Source organism: Triplophysa rosa, linkage group LG8 (genome assembly GCF_024868665.1).
Source record: "Triplophysa rosa linkage group LG8, Trosa_1v2, whole genome shotgun sequence".
Taxonomy (NCBI): domain Eukaryota; kingdom Metazoa; phylum Chordata; class Actinopteri; order Cypriniformes; family Nemacheilidae; genus Triplophysa; species Triplophysa rosa.
Genome location: NC_079897.1, coordinates 20,790,966 through 20,809,555, shown reverse-complemented (window position 1 = coordinate 20,809,555; position 18,590 = coordinate 20,790,966). Strand labels below are relative to the sequence as shown.

The window sequence follows — 18,590 nt, the reverse complement described above, 5'->3', positions numbered from 1 at the left end:
AGCATGTGGATTCTCTCTCTCTCTCTTTGTATGTGCGTGTAGGCGCGTGTGTGAGAGAATATAAATGGCTATAAGCCCCTCCCCTTCATAAATCGTTTGTTGTTGCCCACCTTTTACATATGTTATCTGTTTACAAACTAGAGGGGAAATGACAGAAAAAATAAAAAAAATTGGTCTACACGGTCTACAGTAAAAAAATCATATTAAAGAGAACTGCATGAGAATAAAATGTCTGAAAGGGTTAAGTCTGTTGTTTGTTTAACTTAAAAACAAAAATCAAGGATACAGCAGATTCTTGAACTGTGCTTTGCTGTCTAACAAATTACATAATATGGTGATTGTGTCGTATTTTACTGAACTCTCCTCCCTTTCCAGAAGAAGGGAAAGCAGAGGTTCCCCATCTCAAAGGTCAAAAGTTATTTTACACAGCTATAAACCCTGACCCAAACTCTAAATTTGTTCTGTAAACAGTATGACACAACATTCATAACAACTTACCCCTTTAAACCATTTTTCTAGAATTTTTCAATTCCATCTACTTGTATCTTTAAGCCAGTGTTTCATATTGCTAACTCGTTCTTCTAAAATATGAATATGAATACAAGTCTGTTTTCTGCATTCAACTGATGTTTCTTGCTTAACAGTTATTAAGTGACTATATGTGACCCTGAACCACAAAACCAGTCATAAGTAGCACGCCAAAAACCATTAGGATATTAAGGAAAAGATCATGTTCCATAAAGATATTTTGTAAATTTCCTACAGTAAATATATCAAAAGTGGATGCAGCAAAATCATGAAAAAATAGTCGGAAACACGTCTACAAACTTCGCTCTGCGATGCCTGCTCTTTGGGAATTACCCACTCAAGTTTGGTATCTATGTAAAGATTATAACTTCAGCTTTCAGGTTCATCTTGTTTCCACAACATCATTACAGCGGTAAGCCAATGGAGAGTGTTAAAACAACCCTGTTTCTTTTTAGTAACAGCCTGCTGCAGCGCATCTGATGGACAACTTTTAAAGGTGATTTAGATTTTTTTGCACCCTCAGATTACAGATTTTCAAATAGTTGCATCTTGGCCAAATACTGTCATATCAAAAAACACATCAATGGAAAGATTATTTATTTATCTTTCAGATGATGTATAAATCTCAATTTTAATGAGATTATGACTGGTTTTGTGGTCCGGGGTCACATATGTGCTCACAGTGTTCCCTCGCCTGATTTAACATCCAGTATCAATGTCTTCATGCGTATGCCTGTGTGTTTGCATATGCGTATTTAGCTTGGTGACAGGCAGGCATCTGTGTTATGTAACCTGTAAAGTTGGCTGAGTATGACGGTTAACATGCCAACATTGCAATAAGAGAGCCTTTAATTTATTAAAGATTGGACAGGTCGATGTGGGTTTCTTCTTATGTATCAGAAGGTAGAATATTGGCAGGACTATCCAAGAAAATGTATGAAACCCTCATCCCTCAAGGGCAACCTATGAATGCCTCTGATAAATGTGCAAGCTGTTATAGGCTTACAGGCAATCAAAGTCCAAACATTTTTATGAAAGAAGTAATAATGCTATAGGCAGGGCCCTGGGATGGTGGGACAATAACATTTTCTATGGTGTACCCTACCAATTTGAAGTGGGGAACAGGGTGCCCACCAGAATTTCAGTGACACCCTTGGAGATGGGGAGTAGGCCTACTCTCAGAGGGTCACTAAAGGGAGAGTAGACTAAGTAAAATGATTTAGGTCAAAGCGGTTCAGCTAACAAAAAAGTTGAAAGCCTATAAACTTTCCGAGACTATAGTATGATAAATGAAATTGGCCCATAGGCTATCAAACAAACAGTGAAATAGTCACTGAGTAAAAGTGTGATAGTTCAATCACACTTAGGCCTATATGTCTGAGGCCAGATAGATAATGAAAAAATGTATTTAAGCCAAATAGTCTACTTGTACTGTCTGGGCAGTTTCAAGCCATTTACTGTAAGCTTGCGTATATTTTTGAAGAGAGAGAGAGAGAGAGAGAGAGAGAGATATGCGAATAACGGCATGCGTGACGTCACAGCCTTCGGAGGCACCACGTGTTTATCAAAAAATAGCCGGTCACGGTTCCGCCTCATGAAGCGGCACTCAGCCAGAACTAACCGGTAAGACATCAGCATATGACGGACTAACAGCCGGTGCCCCTTGTCGAGAAAATGGTTAAAAAGACTAAAGCTCCCGTCACTTACGCAAAAATGAAGGGAGTAGTTTCATATTTTACTGGTAAGATCAAACACTTATTTCTCTAACTTTTTCTAACTTTAATAATTAGACACGTGTCTTAAAAAGTTGGTCCAATTTTATTTGCATAAAATATTTAAAATGATATAAAATATTAGGCTATATATTATTTGAATAAAATATTGAATAAAATGAGTTATAAATTAATAAGATGTAATATTTAAATTTTTAGATCAGGCTGTAGGCCTACATGAAGCTAAAGCTATTTTATGAATTAAAACTATTGTGGGGTCTCTTTTTGTCAAATTTATTGTGATGTTTTACCTTTCAGCTTTAATCAAGGACAAGAAGTTTGGATCCAGCCATTCAATGTACTACAGACAGTAAGTTTCATCCTAGTCATCATTTTCCGCTGCCGTAGGCTAAAAGTAAAGCAGCAATGTGCCTTATATGCTTGTATGTAGGCTACTGCTTGACTGCCATTTCCACACAATGTGATGACAATAATGCAGAGCTGAATATGATCTCTGTCTGTGTGAGATTTAAGCATTTTGCACTGCACTGCTTTGAACTGAACATTAGTTTTTTTGTTTTGTTTTTAAACCATGACATGCTTATAAAGACATTCCAGTTTCTTTTCCTCACACACTCTTTTTTTTCATTCCAGAATGGATTTCTTGCGATCTGAGAGTCTATCTGAGGATGATGGAGCAGCAGCTGTAAGTAGCTCAAACTGGTTTTCCCTTGCATATACAGATAAATTCCAGCTCTCCAGCTAGTTCTGAAATATAAGGCCATGTCAGCTGCATGATTGAGTTGCTGTACTAGTTGACACAGCAAGCTATAGATGTAACAGTAAAGAAAACCACGGTGAGGTTTCATATATCACTGGAGTAAGTTGCTGACTCTCTGTCACTCTCACAGGTCTGTTTCAGTGATCCACCAACAGAGGAGCCACAGTCTCGGTAAGTGCAGTTCTCATGTCAAATGTTCTCTATATGCATGAACTCTCTTACAATTACATATAAATTAGTTTTTCTTTATTTCTATAGGGTATCTGCGGCTGATTTTGATTATTTGAAGGTCATTGGCACAGGAAGCTTTGGCAAGGTACCAGACTTTATAAAAGCTCACATCGCCTTGTATTTGCTATCACTGTATTCCTAGAACGTGTTTGAACTCACATTATCGGTCTTTACATAGGTGTTCTTGGCCAAACACAGGGAGAATGGTACACACTATGCAGTCAAAGTCCTACAGAAACACATTATCTTATCAAGGAAAGAGGTATGGACACATGATTTTTTGTTGCTGGTTTTTGCTAATTTATTTGAGTGTTTGTGTGTACTCATCGTATTGTTATTTACAGGAAAGACATGTCATGTGTGAGCACAGAGTATTGTTAAAGACTCTCAACCATCCATTCCTGGTGAAGCTCCACTTCAGCTTTCAGACTAAGGACAGACTGTACCTAGTGCTGGACTATGCATGTGGAGGAGAGGTGTGCTTACATACACACATCACGGTTTATACACTAGCTTTGAATGTGTTTATGAAGTCAGGTGGTAATAACAAGATTATCCAACTCAGTGTGACTCAGTGCAAACGTATTAACCAGATCAGAAAGTGAAATATAGACATCACGTGTTCATGAATGTCTGTTTTTTTCAGCTCTTCTACCATTTGCAGAGGGAGTTGGTGTTTTGTGAACCCAGAGCCAGATTCTATGCTGCTGAGATGGCCAGTGCTTTAGGATACTTACACTCCCTGAATATTGTCTATAGGTACAAACACTGAAATATCGGTGCTTTTCCAATTTAGATAAGCCCATTCATACCTACTTCGTGAGAACAAAACGAACTTCCAGCAGATTTGCCGTAACCCATCTTTCTCACACGCTTACAGGGACCTGAAACCAGAAAACATTCTGCTGGATTCTGCAGGTCATGTGGTTCTGACCGACTTTGGCTTGTGTAAGGAGGGTGTGGCGGGGCGCGATACCACTAGGACCTTTTGTGGAACACCAGAGTACTTGGCACCCGAGGTTCTCCAGCAGAAAGAGTACGACAGAACCGTAGACTGGTGGGGACTGGGGGCCGTTCTGCATGAAATGCTTTATGGCCTGGTAAGCAAACCCAAGAATAAATGCTTATGTGGAAGATATAGACAGATAAAGAGAATGTATTAAATAACGTGTTTTTAGTGTGTGTCTTACAGTTTTCTTTCTTTTCTAGCCACCCTTCTACAGTGCAGATCGTTTTGAGATGCTTAGAAATATTATTTATCAGCCTTTGGTACTAAAACCTGGAGTGTCTAGTGGAGCCAGAGATCTTCTGAAGAGACTACTAAACAGGGACAGGGCCAAGAGATTAGGAGCCAAGCGTGATCTGGTACATGAACATGCACATTCACACACTGTCGGAAGCAAATTTATACTCTGTGTGGCTAAATTTCACTTTCTTTTTGGGGTTTTAGGTGGAGCTGCAGTCCCACTCATTTTTCTCCTCTATTCAATGGGACGAGCTTGTTGCAAAGAAAATTCCACCCCCTTTCATTCCTTCTCTGGTGGGTTTTTGTCTTTACTTACTTGTGGGAAATAAACAGATATGATATCTGTAACTCATTAAATAATTGATATGTTTATATCTTTTTCAGTCTAGCCCTGGTGACCTCACAAACATTGATCCAAGATTTACAGATCTTCCTGTTCCGCAGTCATTAGGTGCATGTGAGGAGTATGGAGCAACCTTTCCTGGCTTCACCTACATCAGTGAAAATACTTCCTCACTGTCAGTGCAGACTCGTGGGCACTGAGATCAGAGCTCTGCCAGACCAATAGACATTTTATCAGCCTGTGAACACGTTTCTACAACCTAGATAGCAAATGGAAAAAGAATGGATCCAATCATGTTTTGCTTAGACAAACACTGTATTTTTTAAGTGTTAGTTGGACCAATGCATTTGCACATGACTGCAGAATTTATATCAACACTGACTGTGTTTCCAAACGTTAATGTAATGTAATTTAATTTAATTCCTTTTTAGCCATATTGTAATAAACGAATGTGTCTGTAATGAAATACACACAGTTTTTCAGAATACTGTTATAAAGACTGAACATGTGAGATACAGTGAAACTGTATCCAAATGTTTGTTTTAAAATGTAACTAATAAGTCATATAAGTTTATGGAGGGAATGTTAAAACTGAAGGGTAATGTACCGTTTAATATAAGCTATAAATATAAAATTGGTTAAAGCGTGTAAAAGCATGTCTGGATTGTAAATTAATACATTCTTTATACTAATGTACGTTCATGACGTTTTTTTACATGCTATAATGTTTATGTTTTTTTGTGGTGAGGTTAATGTGTTTGAAAAGGGATTAAAAAGTAACAGACTCACAATTCACAGTTGTGTTCACGCGCAGACTTCTTGCGGTAATCGAGACCTTTAAAGTATGACATCTGCGTCACAATTCCAAAGCACACAGTTGTCATTCACAGACAGCTGAAATCTATCACGTGAGACTGCGTAATTAAAATGACCGATTTTATAAACAGTTTAATGCTGATTTATTTTGTCGTAAAAGCAACACTACGCCGAATTGAGAAATAAATTCTACTCGTTAAACCGACATTTTTAAGCTTACATCACCACCTTGTGGTGTTTTATGGCGTCGCGGTCTTCCTGTTCGCAACTCTAGCAACAATGCTGCTGTCCAGCCTGTCAACTCAAAACATTGCATTCAAAACACGCTGTTTTGAGCTTATGCCTGAAGCTCGGGATGTTGTTGAACAAAATAAAAATCGGACTTTTCTAGATTTATTGCATATCACCAATATATTCAATAAAAAGAGTGCGGAATACAATCGGAACACGTGATAGTTTCAGGAAATCAGATCAGATATGATCGCTCCAATGTCTGAAAACGAACAACGTAACGTTACAGGAAACCCATCTTTCTGAATGCATTACGTTAAAATAAGCAATCAATTATAAGGCTATGTTGAAATTGAATACTTGCGAAAGCCCAATTTTTTTCAAATTCGTTAAATGTAGCTAGGGCATAAAAATGGCTAATCTGCAATATTAAGACATTCGATTGCTTTTAAGCAACAACGTCGGGTTCTAGGTGTCTCAAGAAAAGCAGAGACGAAGTAAATTCTCAATCTCTCTATTTCTTCGTTATACTAATACACACTGTATGTAGCGATGAAGTTTATCGGGGTTGTAGAAGTTGGCCATATACATATTAGCCCGCGCATGCGCAACAACAGCACCATCCAGCTCTAAATAAGAGTTACGAGAGAAACGAGGTGAGTTGCACGGTTATCAATAAATATTACGTTCACGTCGTCACCCACGTAGTAAACAACGATATCAACGCAGAGTGCGTTTCTTGTTTAACAATTTTCAACCAATACGAATATTTTTAACGAGGTTCAAAACCCGTAAAGATAAATTCAAGTGACAAGTTTGTGCAGAAGAAATTAAACGCATGCAATTTGTTATTTGGTCGGTCTTCTGTGCATCCGAGTTGTTATGTGTATACACTGATGAATGGCAACTTCTTCAAAGTGCCTTGCAGATTGTTTTTCTTTGGAATAAGCAGGTGAAACTGTTGATTTGGTTTATTGTAGGCTGCCCTGCTAATGTTACAGCTAGCCGGGGCTATCAGTCGGGCTAACGACATTCCGTGACAAGGGGAAAGTAAGGAGTTTGTTGACGGAAGGAAAAACATTGCGTTTTATTAGAACAAGTTGTGTACTTAGCCCTCCTGTGCCAGTTAAGGGTCCGAGTGATGTTTAAAAGACCAGCGAACTGTAATAATTTATATACTTTAAACGTGTCGGCGGCCCTTTGCTATCCTCCGCCATTTTGTGTGTCAGTCGAATGCTAATAATGGGCGCTCGCGCATTGCACTTTATTTATGCTCAGAATAAATCCCGTCATCAGTTGGAACGTCCATGCTAATGTTTAATTAAACCCGATGAGGCCTTCCGTTGTGTGTATGGTCTGCCGTTACTGTACAGACTTAACATTTTGATAAATGATAAACGACATGTCAAGAACGTTATTACAGTATTACCCCCGTATACAAACGGAAATGTGCGTAAATTAAGATTTTCTCTTTTGAAAACATATCAATCTCGAGTATATACATTTAAACATATCGCCGTTACTGTCTGCGCGCGTATAAAGCACATATTTAATGAGATTCTTTAAAAACAAGGAAAAGCTAAACTTGTTCGTCTAACTTTACTTTTCATCGCTTTTCCTCGTTAATAACCTTTAAAGTAGTTAATGTGTTACAGCGAGAGTCCATATACTTGACTAGTCCAGAACTATTAAAATGGCAAACAAGTATAATACATGATTTTGGCGTCGTCTAAGTGCTTGGTGCAGTATGTACCGCGAGCAGCAGCCGCCCTCCCGCGGAACTTTGTGTAACTACATGTGACGCTCAGGTATTTCGTAAATCCGAGTTGCGGTTGTTTCATCAGCCGCAGTCAAACATGGTTTTCGAGGACAGGAACGAATTCACAGATCCAGCGATCGTCTTTTTTGAATATCAAAAACGACAGTTTTGTTTGGTTTAGGAAAAACATTGAATGTTGAGCTACCGTATGCCGAGGTCTTAGTAATTTTTTTCCTTCCCCGCAGATGGAAGTGATTATAAACATCACGTCATTTCAATTTGACCTGACAAACCTACGGTTGTTAGTTCGGAAGACCGGCTTGTAATTACGAGCTCGAGCGTTTTCAATAAGTTATTTTTATCAAGATTACATGGCGCGGTTTAACTCGAACAGTTCGTAACGATTAATGTTATATTATAGTAGTGTCTCAAGTGACTGTGTTTTTATGACGTTTATTACAAAATGCAGTGATGAAAGAGCATTTTAGGAGTGTTTATTGACCCTTGTAGCCTGATTTACAAATATACAAACAATATAGCCTATAACATTGATAACAATATGTAATTTTCTCATTTGTTTTGCCTTTTTTATAGTAAGATGGCAGACACATCTAGCAGTGATGGCCCTGCCACAGGAGCAGATTTTGACATGATGGGTGCTCTTGACTGGCAGGATGGCATAGCCACGCTGCCCGGGAGTGACATTCGGGTACAGATGCTTGTGTAGCACACCTTGAAAATCATTGACAATACTGACACAATTATTGCAAGCTTATCAACTTAACATATTGTGGCATTTTGTCTAAATATTACATGGTTCACAGTTTCGAATGACTGAGTTTGGCACCCTGGAGATTGTCACAGAGGCGGAGCCTAAAGAGAAAGAGGAGGGGCTTACAGACTCACATCCTCAAACTACAACCCCAAACAACAGTCATTGCCCTGAACAAAACAAACCTTCAAGTCAGACAGCAGTGCCCCAGTCAACTACAGATCATCAGACAAATATTGCGGGTAAATACTTATAGCATGCACATATACATCATTATACATCATCATAACAGATCATAACAGGGAGACTTTTACCATTTTATTCATTTTTCAGTTTCAGCTGACTCAAACAGGCAGACAGCAGGCAATGGCACTAGGAGCCCCAGCAGCGAGGCCAACCCCAGCATAAGCATAGTGCCCAATGCAGTGGTCGCTCCTGTCACCGAAGTGGCAAACTGCAGGTCTTGTGGTCATTCTGGTCCCCGGGAGTCTTTTCTCCAGGGAAAATATTGCAGCGCTCCTTGTGTGCAGCCCAGCAGTGGCAGGTACATTTGGTTGCTGGCACCCACAGAAATCAGCTTGTTGCAAGCAGTGCATGTTAATGGTATATTTTAAGTCTCTAAGCGTGTGTGTGTGTGTGTGTGTGTGTAGATCAACCCCAGCCGAGGCAGTTGAAGGAGAGCGTTTAGGTAAACGTGTGAGAAGGAAGAAGAAGATGTTCATGGATTCTGGAGATGAAGAGGAGGACAATATAGAAGAAGAGGAGGTAACGCACATACTTTCGTTGCCAACAGGATGTACTAAAATGAGATGTATTTTGTACTGTATTGATCTTTTGTCTGGTATTTCAGGAGAAGGTTAAATCATCAAAGGGAAGACGAGCAGCTAAAGTTGCTAGACTGGGTTGGTAACTTCCATGTTACATATCAGAAGTCTATATTGATGACCGATTCTCATTGATTTGGATCCAAAGTGTTACCAGTTATACATAACTATTTGGATGCTTTTCTAAAGCCATATTAAAATGTCTATGTGATGTTGTTTCCATAGCAACAGCACCTCTTGTTAAAAAGAAAACTTGGAGTTGGGCAGTTTATCTGGAGGAGGAGAGAGCAATTGCTGCTCCCTTAAAACTTTTTAAGGAGGTGAGAAGCATGGGAAATGCGCTACTTGTGTTTTTATGCATCATTTGTTAGAATGGTTGTGAAATCTTTGTTTGTTTGTGCACTGTAGCACCAGTCATTCCCCCAGAGCAGGAATGGATTTAAAGTTGGCATGAAACTGGAGGGATTGGACCCTTGTCATCCTGCTCTCTTCTGTGTTTTGACTGTTGCAGAGGTAAGCCAGGGTTACCTGTTAAGTGAAGCGTCTGCTAAATGACTAAATGTAAATGTAAGTTATGATTTTTAAAGTAATGCAGAGCTAAATATAGTTTTAATGACCCATCATCAGCTGTATATATTTAGTGCTTTCTTGACATATTGATTTTCCCAGGTGCAAGGTTATAGAATCCGGCTTCATTTTGATGGCTACCCGGAATGCTATGACTACTGGGTAAATGCTGACTCGTGGGACGTGAAGCCACCGGGCTGGTGTGAGAAAATGGGACTGAAGCTGTTGCTGCCGAAAGGTACACAGTGAATTTAACAGAATGTTCTGAGCTTTACTGTTAGCATCATACGATAGATGTTCTGTCATATTATACAATACTAAATAATGATACAATTTTATTAATAATTCTTTTATTACAAATTGATTATTGCCGTTTTTATGTTAATCAAAAACTTGAACTTTTAGTATGAAAAATTCAGTGCAAAATGAAAAGAAATTAAGGTGTATTGTTGTATGTCCTACCAGAAAAATCTGGGCCCGTATGTACAAAGCCACTCAAAGTCAAATTGTACTTTTAAGTGAATCAAAATTCTAAGAATGACGTAATTTTACTCTTATTCTTCCACTTAAGAATAATAGTGATTTATAAAGGTTCATAAGTGTTAAGACTAGGTCTCAGCTCCTAAATTATTTAAGAGAGCTGAAGAGGTCTCCTAACCTATTTAAGAGTAACAAGATGGCAGTACAGAGACAGATACCATGGACTTAACAACAAAGAAACAATATGTTGGAATGATATGATGACAAGGAGTTAATGAAATAATATTTAAAAAATTGCAGCTATTTCTTTATATAGCCTACAGCTGTGAATGTAATAGGATGTGATTCAGCAGCTTAATTATTTAAATGAACTGTTAAAACTCAATTAAAAGTGTATGAAACCAAACCAAAATGGATACATATTTGTAACATCCTTGCGCATAAGGCAAAATAAAATTTTGAAACTGCAATTTTTAACTTTTGCATCTCTGTCACCATCTCTGTTTGAAAAATGAAATTGCAGGTTACTTTATGTATTTATCTTCATATGGGTTGAAGTCAACCGCTGTTAAATTTCCCAAAACATTGTACAGCTCAATATATCAATCACTATTATAAGCTAACTGTTGTAAATCTGGGGGAAGGTAGGCAGAAAGTTTTCAACACTGATTTTTATGTACTTGCCCGATAACTTTGCCAAGTTAAAGCTTTTATTGATGTTTACAGTGTCCTTTTAGATCAAACAGGTGAAAATGACGGTTATTTTGTCAGTTAATTTTAAATGTAATCAAACTGACTGGAGCTACCCGTGCGTTAAAGGCTTTTAATGCACATCTTCCAGCCAATCAGAATCCAGTATTCAAACAGACCATGGTATAAATTACAATAATAACGGAATGTCTGAATTTAGTAGTCTTAATTCATTCATGAATAAATGCTGCACCCTTGCAGGCTCCCTATTGGCTGATTCAGAGGTCAAGGGTGGTCATTTTGTGTTTAAATCATTGTAGTCCTTAACTTACAACACTTAAGTCAGAACTTAAGAATCAGTCTTAAACTTTACTAAAAGTTGCTTTTAGCATCTTTATAAAAGTCTCCTACTCTTAAAAAAAGTCCTACTTCTTTTTTTGACACTTAATTTTTTGACACTTAAGTCAAAGTTTGACACAGTTTCTACACGATTGCGCCGCGAAACACAGTTTGTTCTAATGGGGTTGTCGCGCCGCACCATTATAATTTAAAATTTTAAATTATAATGGGTTCTAATGCATTCTGTTGTCTCTTGTCGCATCGCGCCGCTTCCGGTGTAGAGACGGTGTGAGACTACTACGGGCAGACTACTATGTTAATTTGTAACATTAAGAGTTAATTATTTGTTCACAGGATGCAGAGATGGCGAGTTTAACTGGAACACATACGTTAAGAACTGTAGGGGTCAACTGGCTCCCAAACATCTCTTTAAAAGTCTTAATACAGTAAGTCACACTACACACACACGCACACACACACACACACACACACACACACACACTGTGTGTTTAAGATATTCAGAGTTGCTCAAGATCATACTGTTGGCTTTAACCATTGTCTTATACGTCATATTCAGTCAGTCACGCCGTCAGGATTCCGTGCGGGGATGAAACTGGAAGCAGTGGACAGGAAGAACCCGTCACTCATTTGCGTAGCAACCATTTCTGCTGCCGTCGACACCCGGCTCCTCATCCACTTTGACAACTGGGATGATACGTATGATTACTGGTAAAAGAGGAAACAGAACTGTGCTTGTGTCTGACTTTTCCTGTGACTGTGTGAGGATGGACATCTGTTCTGTTTGTGGTCAGGTGTGATGCCAGCAGTCCGTACATCCACCCGGTGGGGTACTGTGAGGAGGTGGGGCTAACACTCACCACACCCGCAGGTGAGATTCTGCTTTGGTTTAATGTGCACCTCTGTGGTTAGTTCATTGTTCAGATTAATTTTCAATTTAGATTTTTAAAAAGTTTTTAACAAACTGTAAAAAGGATGACAGTGATATTTAAGGTATGTTTATGTTATTGTGTAATAGAATATAAGCAACCGAAGAGTTTCTCCTGGGAAAAGTACCTTGAAGAAACTGGAACCCAGGCTGCACCAGCCAGAGCCTTTAAACAGGTGCGGTTTAATGTTTTTATTGCTTTATACATATACAGTGAGGGAAATAATTATTTGATCCCCTGCTGATTTTGTAAGTTTGCCTGCTTACAAAGAAATGAAGGGTCTATAATTTTTATGGTAGGCTTATTTTAACTGATAGAAACCGAATATCAACCATAAATCAGGGGAAAAAATGTATATAAAGGTTATAAATTGATTTGCATTTCAGTCAGTGAAATAAGTATTTGATCCCCTACCAACCAGCAAGAATTCTGGCTCCACAGATTGGTTATGTGCCTATATGGACCACAGATTAGTCCTGTCACTTATAGAAAGTACTCCTAAATCAGCTTGTTATGTATAGAAAAGATGCCTGCCAACAGAATCTGTATCTTCCATTTCAACCTCTCCACCACCATGGACAAGACCAAATAGGTTTTAAAGGATGTCAGGGACATCCTATCCATTGTGGCTCAGTTGAATTCTTTTGAAGCGACTAGAATGCTTTATGGGCGAAAAACAAACCAAAATACCGACTTCAATCAATGTATTCTCCTCTGTCTTGTCAGTGTATGGGTGCGTTCACGAGAGCACTTCTTCTTGGACGAGAGCACTTCAAAAGTAGACAGGTTTATGCGCCGAACGCCGCATTGGGCTTGCCCCTATTGGATGCCGCCGCTCTGACTCACAACGCGGAAGCGCAACTCTGGGTTTACATGCAGAAGACGAAGAAGTGCTCTCGTGAACGCACCCATACACTGACAAGACAGAGGAGAATATATCGATTAAAGTCGGTATTTTGGTTTGTTTTTCGCCCATAAAGCATTCTCTTCGCTTCAAAAGAATTCAACTGAGCCACTATGCGCGGATGGACCAATTTAATGATGTCTTTAGTACTTTTCTGGACCTTGGCAAAAACTGACACCATGGTTTCAATGAGGAGGCCTGGAAAGCTCTCGGATGTCACCTAAATATCTTTATTTGTGCTCCAAAGACGCCGGAAGTTCTCTAAACATGTTTAACGTCATGTGGGTGAGTAAAAAATCACACAAAGTTGATTTTTTGGTGAACTTCCACTTTAATTAGATCACTGAAGATGGGTCGTGGATGTGCCTTTAACATGACAAAGACCCAAAACATATGGCCAAGACAACCAAAGAGGGCTTAAGGAGAAGCACATTAAATGTCCTAGCCAGTCTCTAGACCCTAGTCCTATAGAACCTCTGTGAAGGAGGCTAAAACTCCAATTTGCTGAGCGACAGCCAAGAACCCTTAAAGATTTACAGAGGAGTGGACTAAAATGTATCCTGACACATGTGCAAACCTGGTGACCAACTATCAGAAATGTTTTACCTCTGTGCTTGCCAACAAGGGTTTCTCCACCAAGGGTTTCTCTGGGATCAAATACTTATTTCACTGACTGAAATGCAAATCAATTTATAACCTTTATATAACATTTTTTCTCCTGATTTTTTTAAATATTCTGTCTTTATCAGTTAAAATAAACCCACCATAAAAATGATAGACCCTTCATCTCTTTGTAAGAAGGCAAACTTACAAAACTAGCAGGGGATCAAATCATTATTTCCCTCACTGTAGATATTCATTGGATCTGGTCTGTTTTACAGGAAACCAAAAACACACACAAAAAGAAAAATTGTGTATGTTCTAAGTACATGTATGTGTTTCTCCCATGGTTTATTGTCCTATTTGTCTAATTTTCCACTGATCCTTTTCCCTGCAGAGGCCTCCTCATGGCTTTCAGACTGGGACGAAGCTGGAGGCAGTAGACAAGCGGAATGCCATGCTCATCCGTGTTACTACAATTTCTGACACAGATGACCACAGAGTCAAGGTTTATATATAATCTGATGTAATTGACAAAAACATTATTTAATAATTCTGTACAGTAGGTATGTATTTTCTAACTATGTGTTTTGGTACAGATTCATTTTGATGGCTGGAATGATGAGTATGACTATTGGCTGGATGCTGATAGTGCAGAGCTGCATCCAGTAGGCTGGTGTCAGAAGACGGGTCATCCTCTACAACACCCTAATAGTAATATACTCGTCTACACATACATACATATAGTGTCGAACATGTTTGAAGCAACAAAAAATGTGGCATTATTTTTATTCTTATATTTATATATATTTTTTTGTTGAGCAGTAGTTTTTCTTAAACCAGTTTAAACAGTTTAATCAATCAGTCATTTATTTATTTATTTATTGTATCGTAATACTATGAAATATCAACATTTTAGGCCCCCCGGATTCTCCAGTCCCTCCAGGACAAGGCTGCCCTACCCCGGGATGCAACGGGGTTGGACACATTAGAGGACCTCGCTATGGAACACACTACACGTAAGTTACACACATGACACAAACACAGATTCATTCTGCGGATTCAAGCGCAAACCAGTCTTTCTTCCCTTTTTCTGATTAAGAATGGTGAGTTGTCCATACTCCGATTTGAATCTAAATAAGGACGGGCTGGTGCCAGACAGACTGAGTGGGGAGAAGCCAGTGACCCTCAGCGGACCCCCACGTCACCGCCGGGCAGAAATGCTCACTCAGACGAGCATACCCACACCCATCGCCAGCACCCCGGAACCCCCTGACACCACCACGGACGTGTGCCCACAATCCCGGTCAGTTCATGAGTAGAATGCGTGCATGTCCGCAGTTATAAAAAGTATCATCTGTCTTTAACACACACATACAAACTCTTTTCTCTGTCCTTTTTGTCCTTTAGGGCTGTCGCTACCCCCAAATGTGTTAAAGCACCTCAAGTGAAGCAGGAAGGTGATGGAAAAGGTGGAGATTGTCAAAACATTCTCTCATCATAGATGTTTTATATTATGGCAACTTTAATTTACTTGCGTTTGTATGGTAGATTCCCTGCCGCAGTTCCTGCATGAGTCTGTGTTCTGTGGATGGGAGCCGCCAAAGTTTCAGCTGTGTTGGGAGAAACATGGCAAACTACTGCCTGAAGCCTTAGGCCTCACCGCCAAGAGAGTGGCCAAGTGGAACACAGAAGAGGTAACGTGAATGCACTAAAAATCGCTTCGGATAACCGTGTCTGCCAAATACATAATTTTTTGGGCCTGTGTTTTTGCGGTTTTTCTGCCAGGTTGCAAGTTTTGTGAGAGAGTTACCTGGCTGCAGAGAGCATGCTGCCACCTTCAGGAAGGAGGTAAATTAAGAAATTAAGTGTCATTTTTGAAATGTGGAAAAATGGAAAACTCATAAAAAAAAGTATTCTACAAAAAAATTGTAGTAAGGAGTTAATTTGCAAAAAGTTTTTTTAGAATAAAAAAAAACATGTTTTATTATCATGTCACTATTACTTAATCAAAACAACCTGCAGTTTGATTGATATTACTCTGAATGCAAAATGAAAAACATGATTTTTGAACATTTTTAAAAACTGAGTTATCTGTTTTTGCAAATGAACTCCTTAGGGGGCAGTCGTGGCCTAATGGTTAGAGAGTCGGATTCGTGACACCCCATGAAGGTTGCGGTTCGATTCTCAGGGCCGGCGGGTAACGACTGAGGTGCCCTTGAGCAAGGCACCTTACCCTTACTTGCTCTCCGGGCACTGCAGTGATAGCTGCCCACTGCTCCGGGTGTACGTGTGTTCACCACTTGCTGTGCGTGTGTTCACTACTCTCTGGATGGGTTAAATGCAGAGGTCACATTTCGGGTATGGGTCACCATACCTGACAAATAGGTCACTTTCACTTACTACTTTTTTGTAAAATCCTTTTTTATTTTCAGGTTTATTCAAAAAAGGTTTTAAATCTCAGATACTTAATGTGAACTTAGACTTTTAAACACATTTATTTTAATAAGTTTGATTTATTTTAGAAATAAGCATAACTTTTTTAATTCTTGCTCTACAGCAAATTGATGGCGAGGCCTTCCTGCTCCTAACTCAATCAGACATTGTTAAGATACTGAGCATCAAGCTCGGCCCCGCTCTCAAAATCTACAACTGTATCCTAATGCTGAAGAGCGCAGATGAGGAGTAGACATGCACCCTATTAAACTGGACACATGCTTACACCTCAATGCGCAACTGCTGCTTAAACAACATGACTGAAGGTTGCACTTGCCCCCATCATAATATGCAGTCCTTAAAGTACTCAAAGTGCTTATAAGCAAATGATTAAATCATTGGCCACATTAGTTGGTTGATGGACAAATCATCCAATTGAACGAGGTGAGCTGGAATTGGAGGTGATCAGAAAAATCTGATTTTAAGACTGGGTTTCTTGTCTCATGGTAACTGTAGCCCCCACCCCATCGTTTATTTTAAGTCATTTGATTTATGTTAGAATCAAGGAGGGGAGAGTACACCACACTGAGGCACCTTAAAATGTTTAAACTGGATTCCTTCATTCTTGATATTTATGATTTTATGGTTACTAAAATGAGTAAGTGTGTTTGACGCTGGAGGCACGAACAAAAGCCACAGTAGTGGAGCTTTTACTTGAAATGTAAAAAGTGATTTTTTTAAGAATTGCAAAAAGACCTTTGTTTGTAATTGAACACACACTGACACTCATCCCGACGTTAGCCTGTTTGAGATGACTAGAGGGCAGTGGGATTGTATGTGTGTTTGAGTGTTTACGAGTTTGTATGCTTGTGTGTGAGAGAAAAAAGACTTGAGTGAGTGTTTTGCAAGCATGTGTTTGTGAGTTATTTGTATATTTGTGACTGGGTGTATTTTAAGCCTACTAGACCCTGACATTTTGCCTTGTACAACCATTCCTGAAATAAGACACTTGCATTCTTTTGTTTGGTGACCTATATGTTGTATAATACAGCTGTTATGTGCTCTGCTACAACTGACCTCACAGCATCATCTTACTGAACCGCTCAAAGTTGTGACTGTACATCTCTATAGTGGTTGCCGTTGCTCCATACAAAAAATGGGTTTAATACAGATAAACTAAATTAATTTGGTACTTAAAGTTGGCTGTGTGAAACTTACAAAAGATATATCATAGTCTGCAGAGAACCTTCATTAAAAATGATTATGGCTTTCTGCATGCTATGGTTGAGGCTACAGTTTTGAGGAATGCAATGGTTTGGTTAGTGTCAGGGGTAGTGTAGGTTTGTGTTTGGTTTTGATTGTTTTCATTGCCTCTGTGTGCTTGTTTGTTTGTAGATTCAAATGTGTTCTCATATGTGTCGGATTGTGTCGTCCCTTGGGGGACAAAAAGACAGTCCTGTATAAATGAGTGAATAGATGGAATGAGGAAAATAAATAATGATTTCCAACCGAACAGTTCTCATAATCTTTATTTCGTAACAGATGCATATGGAATGCATTTTCTATTATGTGTTTTCTTACAAAACCATAAACACAACTGTACTTGCTCATGAACCAAGAACCGGTTGATAACGTACAGCTTCAAACAAAGTAGCAAATATTACAAAGTCGTTTTATATCTTGTTCACTGGGCATCAGGTAGGTGTGTTCTATACATCGATTTTTGTATTACTTTATAGTCCGTTCCACTGGGGGTGATGTATTTTCTATACTGTAACATTGGTTAACAGCAACAACTGGGAATGTTCGAAAATATCAAACTTTTAGTCCAAGGCACTAAGACATACATTTCACCTCACAACTATTTTGAGTTTTTGTAATTATCCAAACAGTATTTCTAGAAATATGTGTCTTAAAGGAACAGTTCACCCAAAAATGAAAATTCTGTTATGAATTACTCACTCTCTAGTTGTTCCAAACGGTATAAATGTCTTTGTTCTGATGAACACAGAGAAAGATATTTGGAGGAATGCTTGAAACCAAACAGTTCTTGGACCCCATTGACTACCACGGTAGGAAAAATTACAATTGTAGTCAAAATGCTCCAGAACTGTTTGCTGAATACATTCTTCAAAATATCTTCTTGTGTGTTAAACAGGACAAAAAAATTAAAGCAGTTTTTCTGGTAGTCAATATGCCCTTTTCACAATGACGTCACTTAACTTCCGCCTTTTTGCAAAGCAGTGTATCATAACATCCGTCTTGTAACAAACAAGAAGAAGAAGAAGAAGAACTTCTGTTTTGCCGTCGCGCTGGAATTTAACAACAGTGAGAAAAAAAACTGACAGAACACGTATTCAAGTACTTATCCTAGCACCTTCGCT

General features: G+C 38.9%; 2 protein-coding genes across 4 annotated transcripts; both read left to right on the top strand.

The window, feature by feature from the left end:
* The first annotated feature begins 1,641 nt into the window (after positions 1–1,641).
* Positions 1,642–5,740, top strand: sgk2b (serum/glucocorticoid regulated kinase 2b). Its single transcript, XM_057340156.1, has 12 exons — positions 1,642–2,269; positions 2,559–2,610; positions 2,895–2,946; positions 3,152–3,192; positions 3,280–3,337; positions 3,431–3,514; positions 3,597–3,728; positions 3,899–4,011; positions 4,133–4,352; positions 4,462–4,617; positions 4,703–4,792; positions 4,883–5,740. Exons 1-12 carry the CDS (start codon positions 2,203–2,205, stop codon positions 5,039–5,041), a joined length of 1,224 nt encoding a protein of 407 aa, XP_057196139.1. The 5' UTR covers positions 1,642–2,202; the 3' UTR covers positions 5,042–5,740.
* A 762-nt stretch (positions 5,741–6,502) lies between these two features.
* Positions 6,503–17,719, top strand: l3mbtl1b (L3MBTL histone methyl-lysine binding protein 1b). 3 transcript variants are annotated; one of them, XM_057340974.1, is made up of 21 exons: positions 6,503–6,544; positions 8,242–8,356; positions 8,472–8,661; positions 8,753–8,963; positions 9,070–9,184; positions 9,270–9,321; positions 9,469–9,563; positions 9,652–9,756; positions 9,913–10,048; positions 11,674–11,765; positions 11,897–12,048; positions 12,132–12,208; positions 12,356–12,441; positions 14,168–14,278; positions 14,370–14,484; positions 14,690–14,789; positions 14,873–15,076; positions 15,181–15,242; positions 15,322–15,467; positions 15,559–15,621; positions 16,331–17,719. In XM_057340974.1, exons 2-21 carry the CDS (start codon positions 8,246–8,248, stop codon positions 16,457–16,459), a joined length of 2,352 nt encoding a protein of 783 aa, XP_057196957.1. In that variant the 5' UTR covers positions 6,503–6,544; positions 8,242–8,245; the 3' UTR covers positions 16,460–17,719. The 3 variants fall into 3 exon arrangements, with proteins under 3 accessions (XP_057196957.1, XP_057196959.1, XP_057196958.1); XM_057340976.1 differs by lacking the exon at positions 16,331–17,719 and adding an exon at positions 15,890–16,281; XM_057340975.1 differs by lacking the exon at positions 6,503–6,544 and adding an exon at positions 8,024–8,040.
* Positions 17,720–18,590: the final 871 nt, after the last annotated feature.